This window comes from Triturus cristatus, chromosome 2_1 (assembly GCF_964204655.1).
Source record: "Triturus cristatus chromosome 2_1, aTriCri1.1, whole genome shotgun sequence".
Classification (NCBI taxonomy): domain Eukaryota; kingdom Metazoa; phylum Chordata; class Amphibia; order Caudata; family Salamandridae; genus Triturus; species Triturus cristatus.
The window spans coordinates 441,306,923-441,320,562 of record NC_140581.1 but is presented as its reverse complement, the minus strand read 5'-3'; the positions used below and the strand labels follow the sequence as shown (position 1 = coordinate 441,320,562).

The following is a 13,640-nucleotide window of genomic DNA, read 5'->3' as shown; positions in this document are numbered from 1 at the left end:
CACAATGCCTTAATGTTCCGTACTTTATGGAAGAGGTTAAAAACAGTTTGGTGAATTTTTAGTAAAAGCCACAAAAAAAGTAAAGTGTAAAATACACACTGCCTCGAAGTATCATTACATGGGCACAAACGTGATTGAAGATTTCTCTCGAGGCCTAGCAGCTAGCATAATAAGTATTAATCGTGTCCGCCATAAAACGAAACATTATGGAGCGTTCCCCGCACCCTCTTCCACTAAATAAATAATTACTGGAAGTAGCTTTAGGATATAAAGACAAATAAGCTACAATGAACGGGTTTGGTGTCATAGCCTTTTTTCTTGTGCATGGGCTGGTAATAGGGTGTGGACAAGCTTCCTTCCCTTGGTGGCACACAGTGCAACCTTTGTAAATACCAGCGGCAATCCAGTGTTATAACAAGACTTTTTCCCTAGCGCAATCCATGGGATAGCACAACCTTTGTCACACGCTAAACATTCTGCGAAGATTTCTCTTGTTAAGGAGGACTCCTCGGTTTTCCAGCTAGACATTTGGAATTATATTGGTCAGCTGCCATCTTGGTGCTCCTTTGCCTTCTCCATCTTTTTTGTTCAATTTATTAAAGCCTGATTGTGTTGCTTGTTCATTATCTGGAAGCCACAAACTTGCCTTTCTCCTTAAAAACTTGTTAGTGTTAATTTATGCCAAGTGTTGGACACAGCAACTCCTCCTTCCAAAATTATCCATAATATGGTATTTGTGAATGAGTTTCTAATGTTCTGCGAGGGCCTAGTGTCCGTTTCCTGGTGTAGGGACTCTACCCATCCTGGGCTTACTCATGAACAGAGAGCATACCTTTCAAGCAGGTCATAAGAGGGTATAAATGCAGTTGTGTGGCGCTCCCAGAAGGGGTCTTGAACAGCAATTGATTTGAAATTGGCAATATCTTTCAAGTAAACATCCTCCTACCCATCTTCATGCTTTTATTAATGCTCCTTTAATAGTTTTAGATGGTTCCATTTACCCTCTGAAAGGCTTCTGAAAGGCTTCCAAAGAGTGCAATGAACAAAAGTTTGAGATTTGCCTGGAAAAAGTTGATTTATGCTCAAATGAGAATATAAAGCACTCTGTTGGTGCCCTCTTATGGGTGTACTTCCCTCTCCGACAAAAAACCCAAAATTAGTTTTCTGAAAAAACCTTCTCATGTCCTAAAATAGCGCATAATTGTTCAGAACTATTAGAAATCTTGTGTCCCAAACTGCCGTTATCTCATCAGTCTCTTAGAAGAACTGCAGAATTGTGTGAGTCGCACTTCATTTTTTGCATTAAATGGGTACTACTGATGCAACTATTGAAGCATAACACATTCCCACTCCTAACTTATGTTGGAGTTGTCTTGCTGCTTCCCTCATGGTAAAAAGGCAACCGCCTTTTTAAAAAATGTAGTTCATATCTTGCACTAGTTTTTGATTGCTACTGACTTCTAGCATGGTCTCTTGTTCCATAATGGCTCCTCCTTTTCTTTTTAAACCATCTAATTAATGGGTTGTTAGAGTTATGCTCATTAATTACACTCTAAACTCAAGTCTGCAGTAGATTCACTAATGCTCAAAAAAACAATAAAAAAACGACTTATCTCGGCAAACCACTGGCCGAACTGGCTAAACAGCTAAAAGACTGGTACAAGTAGCTACTGTTGAGCTCCATTGGTTCACAAAAGAAAATAACACTTTGAGCCTTATCAATGTTTACCTTGCCCAGAAATAAGCACAGAGTCAATGGTGCGTTTGGGCCTGACTGATGCCATTGGACATGGCAAGAATGATGATCTGCTGATGCAATTGTCATCCATTCAGTCCTGGTCCAGATGTTGTCTAAGGCGACTAAAGAGAAGCTGTATGATTGTAGATCACATTTTTTTTCAAATCTTATCCTACGACAGCTAGCATGAGTTTCCCATAAGGTACGGCTTTATGACCTCTTTTGTTACATTTCTATCTGGGGCTGCTGCCCATATCACTCTATTCTTTTGGTGGCCAGTTATTTTTGTATGCTGATGAACACAAGTTTATTCTCAACCTGAAATGTAATGCCCCCTTAGCATTACTGCTGAAATATGAGCCATTCATTGGCGATTAATCATAAACGCTCTTAAATAGAGCCGGATAAATCTTAGACTGCGCTAAAACATGAATTCTTTTGCCTGGATTTAGGCCTTTATTTCTTTTGATCAATAAGTCCCAGTTGTAGATTCCTTCATTTTATGTAGGCTCAATTACGGTACTGAAAAACCCCAAAATGTTATGACTGAAATGTTTGGAAAATTCTTGGTAAGTATATTTACTGGAGGCCGTATTTCATTACTTCCCCTTTTTTGCTCATTGTGCCACTTCAGACAGTGACTAGTCGTATGCAAATGAGCCTTTGTCCTGTTTCAATAGGAACAGTCCAGTCTGAACTGCCAGGACATGTCCTCTCCAAATGGTAGAACAAGCAACCCTATAATGGCAATTACATATATTTAGGCCTGCCAATGCAAGCTTTAACTTGATTCAGAATTCTGCTGCTTGTATTTCACTAAATATGAAAATATCCAGCTATATGTTGCTTGTTTTGACATAGTTCATTTGGCTCCAATTTGAAAAAAATTTACTTCAAATTACTGTGCATTGTTTATGGACCTTTCGGCTCCATGGGATCTATTGTCATACAGAACAAATTGTTTGGATATGTTCAGTATTGCCAACATATATTCTATGTGCTATCCCTTTTGCAAGTTCCTTGTGTGCACTGGGCCAAAGCCCTTCGAGAGTAAGCAGCCAAACTACAAAACTGCCTTTCTAGTTCATTTCCTCATGGATTGGAACAGAGGATAACCATCTGAGGTTCAGGAAAGCTTTAAAAACCTGGCTCTTTAAATTATAATTCTGCTAATGATCTACTCTTGCACTGTATTCTGTAACAACACAATACCTTTATACGTGAAAGACATGTTCTATAAAACATTTTTAACATAACATGTAACTTACTTAGTGTCCCTCTTGCTGACTGGCATATAGGGCAGCAATGAAGGACATCCACGTCGGTCTGTCTTGGGCAAGTTTATGAACGGTGCCCCAGCTGTGGTTCAGGGTCTTAATTTCTGTTCCTGTCTCCCCTTGGTGTTCTTCGACCTTCCTCTCTTCCATTTGCCTTCTGGGATCCAGTGGAGAGCTGTTCTTGTGATGGAGTATTGTTCTCTTGTGATGGTGTGTCCTATCCATCTCCATCTTTTTCTCATAATGATGGTGTCCTACTCTTGCTTGCATCTGGTGAGCAGTTCCTGGTTGGAGATTGTTTGCAGCCACAAAATGTGCAAGATTCTTCTCAGGTTACTGGTATTAACGGCTGATAGTTTGGTGATTTCACGCTTCCTTATCCTTCAGCACTCTAATCCATACAAGAGTGTGGACAGACCACAGACCTCCATTCATTGCTCTTTGAACAATGTATGGAGGTCATCTCTGTACATCAGCTACACCATAACATGTAACATAGAATAACGTATAACAAAACAGTGAGCATGGGCAGAATATTTCCTTACAGCTGTTCAGCAGGTTGGAACACTTCTATCACAATTGGGCAACCATTGTTTAATGATCTTGAACTTTGTTAATATTTAGGGAGTATAATTAAAGGTGATATAAAATAATCTCACTGTATGTTATGAGCCTCATACGGAAGAAGCATCTTGAACTTATTGAATAGTAAGGGAGTATATAGATGACAAAAATACTCTTACCTTATGTTCTAACCCAAAGAAGGAAGAGGCAGCTTGAATTTGTTAAGTATTAAGGGAGTATATTTAAAGGTGATGTAAAATGGTCTAACCTTATGTTGTAAGCCTCAAACGTAAGAAGCACCCTGAACATGTTAAATAGTAAGGAAGTATAATTAGAGGTGATGTAAAACACTCCTACCATATGTTATAAGCCTAGAATAGAAGAAGCAGGTGATTAGACCTCAATGGGCAGATTCATTTGAAGTCACAGTGGGCAGAGAAGGATTAGGATTTGAGGAGGGAGGCAAACATTGAGAGTGAGGGGTAGCATGAGGACAGCAAAGAAGCTTTAAGGTCCCAGGTGTGGAAGTCTAGAAACATCTGGAGCTGGATTCAGCAAATAAAGATTAGACCCTGATGTAAAAATATTAAGAGGCCTAACGGGGTAGAGAAGCACTGAACCATAAAACAATGGCATTTATACATTTCATAGTCATTTCTGTTAGTATTATATATGTATGCTTTTGGTTTCAATGTGTTTTTGGATGGGTTTGTGTGTGAACATTTTCCTTGACTTTTTATTTATTTCCAAGACTTGTTCGCAACATTTACTATAAACTCCCATGTAAAATTCTTAGCTTTGAGGAGCCTCCGAGAAACTGGCATCAAGCATGCAAAACTCAAATTATATTGCTGGTGCTTAAGGGCTTGATTTAAATGGTGGTGGATAGTGAACTCCATCGCAGCAGCCATGTAACAGCCAACACTATGGTTCACCGGACTATGGGTTTGGCGATGGTGGAGACTACTCTATCTCCGCCATGGTCAAACCCCTCCAATGGAGTAATGACCGTCGTAGGTTTGGCTGAATGTCCGTGCACCTAATTTAGATGGGTGGACATACAGCTGATTTTCAAGGCCCATCACCACCAGGAAAAACCTGGCAGTAAGGGGCATTGAAAAGTGCTCAGTGTCCCCTCACCATGAGAGGAAACTTCCATGGGTTGAGGATATTGTTTTTTTATTTTGAAAAATAAAATCCTGCTTAGGGATTAAAAACAAAAAATTATGTCCTACATGATGACAGAGCTGTCTGTCAAACTTACAGTGCATTGACAGGAAACACCATGGCGGCAGTTTCTGCCAGTGGTAGAATTGTCTGCTGGGCCAGCAGGCATTTCTGAATTTGGCAGGCGGCACCTCTGTCACTCTGGTGGAGAAAGGGGCCGCCCTCCAAGAATTAAATCAGACTCTAAATTTGATTAATGAGAGAAAAAAAGAATGTTTCACAACTTCATGAATAAAGAAAACATTGTATAAATTCAGAAGGGGAGGGTAAAGACTCATAAAGCAAAGTTGTCTAGTAGGGCAGTTAGTTAATCCGTGAACACAATGCACTAGGGCTCCTATTCTGAGTTGTGTACAATAAAACCACTTTGGCCAGACGGATCGCGTTTAGTAGGATTATACTTATTCTAGAAACTAGCTATTTAGTAAATAGCTGAATGTCAATTTTGAGTAGGTGTAATTATGCAAAGAGGCGAGTGTCGCGCCCAGGCTTAGGAATAACCGAGACTGTGGCGTCGTTCATGGAAGGCGTCACTATGTTCACCTCTGCAAATCGATTAAAGAGACCTTTTAATGTAGGAATCATGCACATTCATCTGACAGTTTGGCATTCTTGCCCAAATTAAAATATCAAAGTTGACTAGTTAACTGGTATCTTTGGACCCATAACGAGGTGGTGTGGGACTAAGTAACAGTCCATATCCAATATGTGAACCCCCCCCTACTCCTAAAACATATCAGTCAGATACACTGCAGTAGATATGTGCTCCTTGCGCAACCATGCTTCCTTTTTAAAAAGTAACAGACTGAAATTATTAGCTTGCACAACCATAACATGTGCAGAAGGATTACATAATAATATAAGAAGAATTATGGCAGCCCACTGGTAAATGCAAGTCTAGACAAAAGTACTCACAAGGGTTTCCCTCCGTACACCTTCAGTTCCTTCAAGTCTGCTTCCAGCTGCCAAGTCTCCCTAAATTGAGCTCTGCTGAGATGTATATATAGGCAATTCATTTGCCTCGTACCATTGATGTTAGAGCATCCAAGATCCCCACTTGAGTATTTCCCAAACTCTCAGATAGGGTAGAGTGTTTATTGATCTATTTCCCAATTCCTTCCCTAAGGCCTTGGTGACTCAGCATTATCAGATGTAATCTCATAACCAAGACTGGGGCATGGCCATGCCCATGGTCAGGATTAATGATGTGGGGTCATAGTCAGATGTTGCCATCACTCTGATCGTCACCTCTTCAACCAGAGGGTAAAGAATGCTACTCATCAGTATATAATCTATACAAGACTACATTCCATGGACATTAACTTCTGCAGGGTGCCCTTGAGTTTCTTTGAGAAACCTCCTGTGAAGTCCTTCCTGTCATTAGATCCATTGGGGAGAAGATGTGGCCTTACGGCTAGAGCAGTCCACCTCAAAGCTGGGGAACCAGGTTTGAGTCTCGGCAACAACGCTCAACATCCAACAAAAATGAATGAGTCCTTCTGTAACGAAACTGGTGCTCATGTAAAGCGCTCATGTAAAGCGCTCTGAAACCCGATGCCTCTGGTCTAGTTCGTGCTATATAAAAAAAAAAAAAATCCATCCCAAAGTAACTTGAAATCCTCTCTTAGAACAATGTCTCTGACTGCAGTGTCAGCTAGTATGTTAAGAATGTTTTGCAGAAACTTCTGTGCCACGTTCGAAGTGTATATTCTTGCTATGGTCACAGAGCGCCCAGCCCATCACCCCATATTATCAGTAGTCTGCCTTCCTTATCTGGTTTTGATCCCTCAACCATTAAAGGAAGGGCCCTTTAAAAAAAATTATTGTTACCCCATTGTGTTTGGTGTGTAAACTGCCTCAGGGAATGCCTTGTTTTTCATCCGTCCCTGATCACCCATCTTCAAGTACATTTCTTGTAAACATATGTCATCGCATTGGGATGCTGTTAAAGATCTCCAAACTGCCCTGTCCTCACTGGTGCATTCAAGCCCTTATCATTCGAGTAAAACATTTTTTACCATTGGCCAGCCTAGAATGTCATTCGTCCAACCATTTCTTGGAAGTAAGGCTCCATCAGTGTGCCCCACTTAAAATATTGCATCTGAAAAGCAATATCCCACCTCAGTCTTTCCTTTGTTCCCCAATTCCTTCCCTTTGAACAAGAATGCCTATGGGACCCCCGCCAACATAAGTCTATACCCAGCTAATGACCAAAACTGTATAAACCCTTTAAATTCCCAGCACAACAAACTTTGAAGTAGTGGAAATGCCCTCCGTCCCATTCCTGTATGTCTGCAGGAGCAACCAGCCATATGGTAGTGCCCCACCCACTCAGCAATTACCATCTCCAGGCTATTTAAAAAAATAAAAACACCACCTCAGGGTCAAAGTCTCCCCTCTCTAGCGTCCACTTTGGTAGAGCTTTATCCTAAGGTGTCCGTGTCTGTGTCTTTTTCCCTCACGTCTATGCTGGCACCACAGGTTACACGCAAATCAGGTGGGTTTCCACAGAACATTCCGGTCTCCCAAGGCACTTCAGCCCCATCCTCTGTTTCAGGAGTGACCATTCCTTGTGTGGTCTCCTAATACAATTATAATTACTCTCCCTCTCTGAGGGTTGTTCCACTGTAGGGGAATAGTCAAGCCATAATACAGGTGTCTGAAATTCAGGTCCTTAGCCAGATGGGCTCTCCTCTGGCTTGGCAATCCCCTGTAGTTTTGTCACCTTCTGTCATCGAGGTGATACATCATGGTTCCCTGTCATAGGTTGTCCTGAATGCTTAGATCCATCTGAAGTAGATGTTTTTAGACCTAATTCTCTGTGATTGGGCTGAAGGTTGAATGTCACTGCAGAGGACTGGGAGATGTCTTGGATATATGGGAGGAGAAATTGTGAAAGGTGATATCCCCATTTTTGCCTTTTGGCTTAGAGCACAGCTTCTTTATCAGAGTAGTAGTGGAATTTGGTGAATATGTCACATGGTGTCTGGGAGTGTTGTTTGCGTCTTGGGCAGACTCTCTACCCTCCATCTAGCCATGCCTTGTCATGGCCATTTCCCAACAGCAAGGAAAACAGGCAACCCCACAACCATGGACAAGTCTGAACCCTCCGCTCCTTCCTCCAGACCTTTGATCTGCAGGAGACCTGTTCTCCAGATCTTTAGTAGTTCCACCTCCAGCTTTGCTTACCAGTTTGTAAGTTGAAGGTAGCCACTTAGTCTACTCTGCCCTCGACCTCCAGGACCATAGATCCCAGGGAGTCCATGTCTTGATGGATCTCTTCAGGCCTGCAGGTTAGATGTAACTGCAAGTCATGCAGGCTCTTTCAAGGTCATTTTTTAGTTCTTTACTCAGATTAGGCTTAAAGAATCTGGGGCTCTTAAAGAGAGCCAAGTTGTGCATAGATGATCATGTGCTGCTGTCTTCACCTCCTGGCACTCCCATTTCCGCATTGCTTGAGCACTTATTGTGGGTTCAAAGTACAGCAATGGTTCCTTTTGGGTACTCCTTTTAGAAGGCATTAATCTCTAGCTAGAACGCTGGGCCTGCAGTTCCTGATATGCAAAGTACTAAACTCTTACAGTGGATTAAGCCCCTGTGGGCCACAGGTTTCCTATATCAGATCTCACATCTCAAAGCCTTCCTTTCGGTCTATGGATCTAGGAGTGGGCCTCTTTTTTGACACCATGTCAGTGAGGGCCTGCCCCCGTGAATTTGACGTTTAGGGCTCAGGATGCATTTCTCTCCAGAATCCATTACTCCTTTCTAGCGATCCTTGCTACTGAGTCTCTATGGAGTAACTTCAGTGTTCATCAGCAATGGTACCCCCCTCTGCAGACTGTCATTTGCTCTAAGACAGCACTCTGTGGGTTATTTTCTCTTGACACTGCCTGTTACACTCTATACCTGATAACAGGCCTGAATGTCATGCAATGGCTCACGCCTGGCCCCACTGTCTCCCCCCCTCATCAAGCAAGAAGCCATAGTGTCCATGCTCGTAGGTCAATCCGGCTGACCAGGTCCCCGCAGGTCACCCAGTTTCTTTCAACCCAGTTATAATGATCCTTCCAGGCTCACCCATGGTGAAGCTTTACTCCGTGCAGCCTACCATAATCCAGCAGCCACAGCCAATTGATATGCGGGCTGCAGTCGGTCTGTGGCTCTTTAGTCCTACTGATGGTTCCGCAAAGTCGGTTGCATTGTCTGCTCTACTTCCAATAGGTGGGCCTGTATTATTACATGTTGGGTGGCCTGGATAAGTCAGGGTTTATGGTGGTTTGGTACAGAGCCAGGAAGGAACGCTCCCGCTGATGCTGCCATCTTCGCAATAACCTCTCCTGCTTTTTAACAAGTGTCTTCCCTTCTCTCATGATGATTTACATCAATGTCTCATCTGCAACTTCAAATGTTATATCTTAAATGCATTTATTCTGAGAATGAGTCCGATATTCACAGGCCTAATTATGTATTGAGGGCAGGGAGACAACAAGGTCATCAAGTCAAACATTTCACAAGTTGAATCTAAAGAGGTCTGGAGATTAGTACATCTATTTAACTAACTCGTTCTACAGAATATGATGATAAAAGTTAAAGATTGCTTCCTACAGAAACCAGTATGTATTCCACTATTTCAGTGAAGGTTTATTATGGTTACTAACTTAAACAAGTCACAAACGTAATAAACTCTTCAGCCTTGTATGAGCATTACTAGCTACAATTCCTTCTTTTAGGAGAATGTAGTTGCAACAGATTGTCATCTCTGGGCCTTACGTTAGCAGCCAAACATTACACAAGGGAGGAGTTTCCTGTTGGTGTACTTCTCAGACTTTACTCTTGTAAGCTTGTCTACGGATCTTATAAACCTTAGACAAAAACGTTAGAATGTCCTTAGCAGAAGGACCTATCAGAGATTGGATCGTGGTCATGCATGTAATTTGTGTTTCATTTTTTTTTTTTTAAGTTCAGCTATCATCGGCATCTAACTCTCAGTGGATATCAGTTAATCTCTCTCTTCTGGTTTGTCTTGTTCAGTTTCTGTTACAGGTTCCTTCATAATGAGACCATAAATGACATCCACTTGACAGAGCACCCGGTCCGGGTTGGTGTTCTTCTTGACTACAACTCTGGTAGACTGTTGTTCTTCAATGTGTTGAGGAGGCAGTTGCTCTTCACCATCAGACACAGGTTCACAGAGGCCTCCCATCCAGCCTTTGCACTGGAGGCAGCCGGAGAGATGCGCCTGCACACGGGTATTGAACTTCCAGACTTTGCAAAACTCAGCTAACCAACTCCCAGGTCTTATTGGCCAGAAGGTGTATGTTTCACTGAGAGATGTTTCACTGAGAGTGGGGTTTCAATGACACCTCAGCTCAGCATTCCTCATGAAAGGAATGATTGAGGTTAATGGGCTTAGAAAAGAAAGTCAAGCTCAGATTTTGTTCAATCTGTTACAATGCTGCATTTGTTTTGTAATTTTTTCTTGTAGTGAACACCTCCCATTGTAGAAATAAATGCATTTGTTTAGAGGGGAAAATATATTGGATTGCTACTTCGATTAAATATTCCCTGTGATTCATAAGGTAAGGTTCTCTGATTTAAAAAACAAAGGTATTCTTCCAAACTGGTTACTTTTTTAGCAGTTTTTAAATTTGACTCCCGTATGCTTCTTCCAGTTTTGTTTATCAAAGTCTCTAATTAACTAATTTAAAACCTAGATAACATTCAGCATAGGCTTTGTTTATTGTACTGTCTTGTAGACTGGACTAAGTCTAATGCTAATGTTCTGTCAAATTAATACAAATGACTGGCTATTGGTGGACCTGGGTACTTTTTCTCTTTAAATATTTATTTTGAATTCTTGCACCAGGTTAAATCACTGAAGTCTCGTAGGGATTTGTATACTAAGGCTAAGGTTAAATATATGCTGCAGAATATAGCAATTTATTTTTTCTTATTTCTCCATACTTGACTATGTACAGTGGTGTATTTAAGTTGGGAATAATAAAATGTGTTTTTTCTGTTCTCCTATTGGTCAGGTCGGAAACCATGTCTTCAGCTATGCACTAGACCAGACTGGTTTGGGATACTGGGATTACTTAGATTATATTTGTATTCAACTTTACAGTTTTTGTATATTGGGGCCAGTGAATGGAGCTGTGTGTTGGGTAAAACCAAACGTCCTTCTTTAGCTATAGCTTTCACAGACAGTTCTGAAGATCAGTTTATTGATTAATCTAATGGTAATAGCATTGCCATAATACTTAGGACAATTACTTCTATACAGCAGCAAATACATTTAACTGCCCATCAGAATATTTTGTGTCTGGTGGCACCGCCGGGTGCAGAGCAGAAAAATATTTGTGCCACTTGAGAAATGGAGCTTCTCTGAGCACTCGTTTTACAAAAATAAAAATTAGTTTGATGCATCATAGACTTACTTGCCCAGATTTTACACATTTTCTGGCACACCCAATATCTCAAGGAAGACTTTCAGAAATGTACAACAATTGTACATTTCTAAGTGTATGCCCATTGCTCCCAGTCCTACTCCTGAGCCGTGTTCACACTGCAGACCATCTGCAGGTTTAAGTTTTGGATTAAGGTGCAGTTTAACTTTTTCCTTCTTATTTTCCTCCCTTTGAAAAATATATTTCAGAGTGGAGAAATCCATTTTCACACTCATTTACTACAGTTACAACTGCAAAAAATCCAAATGGTTTGCGGTTGTAAGGCCACACCTGCCTAATTGACTATCCACATTGTGAAATCATTTGTGGGTACAGTTGATAATTTTTGCACACCAAAATGTCGCTTAGTTGTGTCCAGTGTTTATTACATTCGGTCTTGATACAGCAGAGCCCAGGAGAGGTGTGGTGCCCCTAAACTTCTCTGCTCCCCCGATGGCTAGAGGCTCTGAAGATAGACATTTGAAGACACTTAGCCCACTGGTCATAATTACAATCCCTGGCAACTCCTTAATCATGCAAACTATTATTGATTTTCTTTCATCAGAGTTGCAGAAGTAACTGAACATCTCTGTTTACTTTTTCAGTTGAATCTCTCAGTTTCGTAGTTAGCTGACACAAATGGTCAGGGGCAAATGTGCAAAACATACTGTATTTTTATATATGCCCTCCATAATGTCATTGTACAACAAAAAAGAATCTAGCAGCTGCATAGTGGCCGTCATGATGCAATAGTGTCTGCAACCTCTGCCTACTTGCTAGTTGGGAAATGCAGAACTGGCTCCACCCTCATAGGTATGTGCCCCACGACACCTCTCTTCACCCATTACTTTACTTTGCGTGTCCACAAGACACACTCAATGTTTTCAGAAAGGGATGTTGGGCTCACAGAGGTGGCCATATGCAACACTGCCGTGTTCATAGCAAAACGTCAACAAGAAATGGTTTCCATTGTGCCATGGACAACCCAAGCTTTGTTCTCTTTGTTTACGGTGTCTCTTAGGTTCTTTTCTACAGAGATCTTCTATATGTTGGTGTTGACCAATCTATACTTCTGTGTGTTACCCTATATGTCAGTACTTCATTACTATACTCATTACTTTACTCACACGGAGTCAAAGTTGTTTGGATTTCAAAATTTGCACAGCTGCCACCTTAGTCTGCGAGCACTCGGTTTTCTGGTGGATGGATTGGCTACTGATGATTTTGGGTTCAAAAGAGCAGTTTTACAAATAGTTTTTCTGTCAACAAAGAGCACTGTTATGGAGGTCATTAACAGAGACATTGGATATAGACTCCAGGTAGGAGGATGGTTCTATACTTTGGACCAGTTAATTTGTAAAAAAAAAAAAAAAAAATAGAAACTTAAGGCAAAGGTAACCCCGCTATTTAATTGACTGATATCTAAAAGAGGAGGAGTCAACCTATTAAACATGATATCCTGGTGTTTCCTTCTCTTCACCTAACATGGCTACTCATCTCAAATTGGAAAAGAAAGTTCTTCTTTTTGTTTAAAAGAACCTAATATCACAAAGTGTCTTACTTCATTTTCAAAGTATGTGTTAATTCAGTCAACATTCCTCATTATGTAACAACCTATTGATCTAAAAAATGTGGCAATGTGTTGAACATCCTCAGTTGAGAATAAAAAATGGAACTTGTAACAAGGAGCCAGCAAGTTAGCGACAAAGGCAAGACCGTTTATCTTCTTGTTTGACCTCAAATATTGTAACATACTGTGGACCTGAAAAAGCAGTTTCTTGGTGTTTGCTTGGATGGAATAAACAGATGTAAAACATGCATAGGCCTGTATCCATTATTTATAACTGTTAATATTGTTTTCAGTACAAGTGAAGGCTCTGATTTTTGGGACGTATTAACAGGATTTCATAAACTTATTTTCCCTGAATACATTTGACATTATGTAGATTAGATTTCCATATCTTGGATGAATGGATTAACATGTATTGGTTTTGTACTGTAAATGGTGTTGGTCAGGATCACTCTATTCTTACAATAGGTAACTTTTTCTCATGTCATAAAAATTCTCCATTAAGTTCCAAGTATTCTATCGCTTACTATCTGTATATGTGCCTCCTGATCCTAATCGTGGTAATGTCTGATTCTTATTTAATGTGTTCCTTAACTTTCAATACCTGTGGCAAAGAAAACTCATCTCACACTTCAGCTGTGTCTAATGGGCCTATAGACAAACATTAAGCACAGAGATTGCAGCAAGGGGACCCCCCATTTATCAGCAATGCAACTTGGCTCCCAGATTCAAGGCAAAGGCCCAATGTATACCCTAATACACACAACACACACTTTTAGTATGGGTCCTTAATTGAAATTACTACCATGAGAACAAGC

General features: G+C 40.9%; 1 protein-coding gene across 1 annotated transcript in view; it reads left to right on the top strand.

The window, feature by feature from the left end:
• The window catches only part of CMYA5 (cardiomyopathy associated 5), a 351,245-nt gene extending 338,175 nt beyond the window's left edge, over positions 1–13,070 (top strand). The window contains exon 13 of the mRNA XM_085632247.1: positions 9,838–13,070. Coding sequence (XP_085488373.1) covers positions 9,838–10,090 — 253 coding nt within the window. The 3' untranslated portion in view covers positions 10,091–13,070. The remainder of the gene's footprint in view (positions 1–9,837) is intronic.
• Positions 13,071–13,640: the final 570 nt, after the last annotated feature.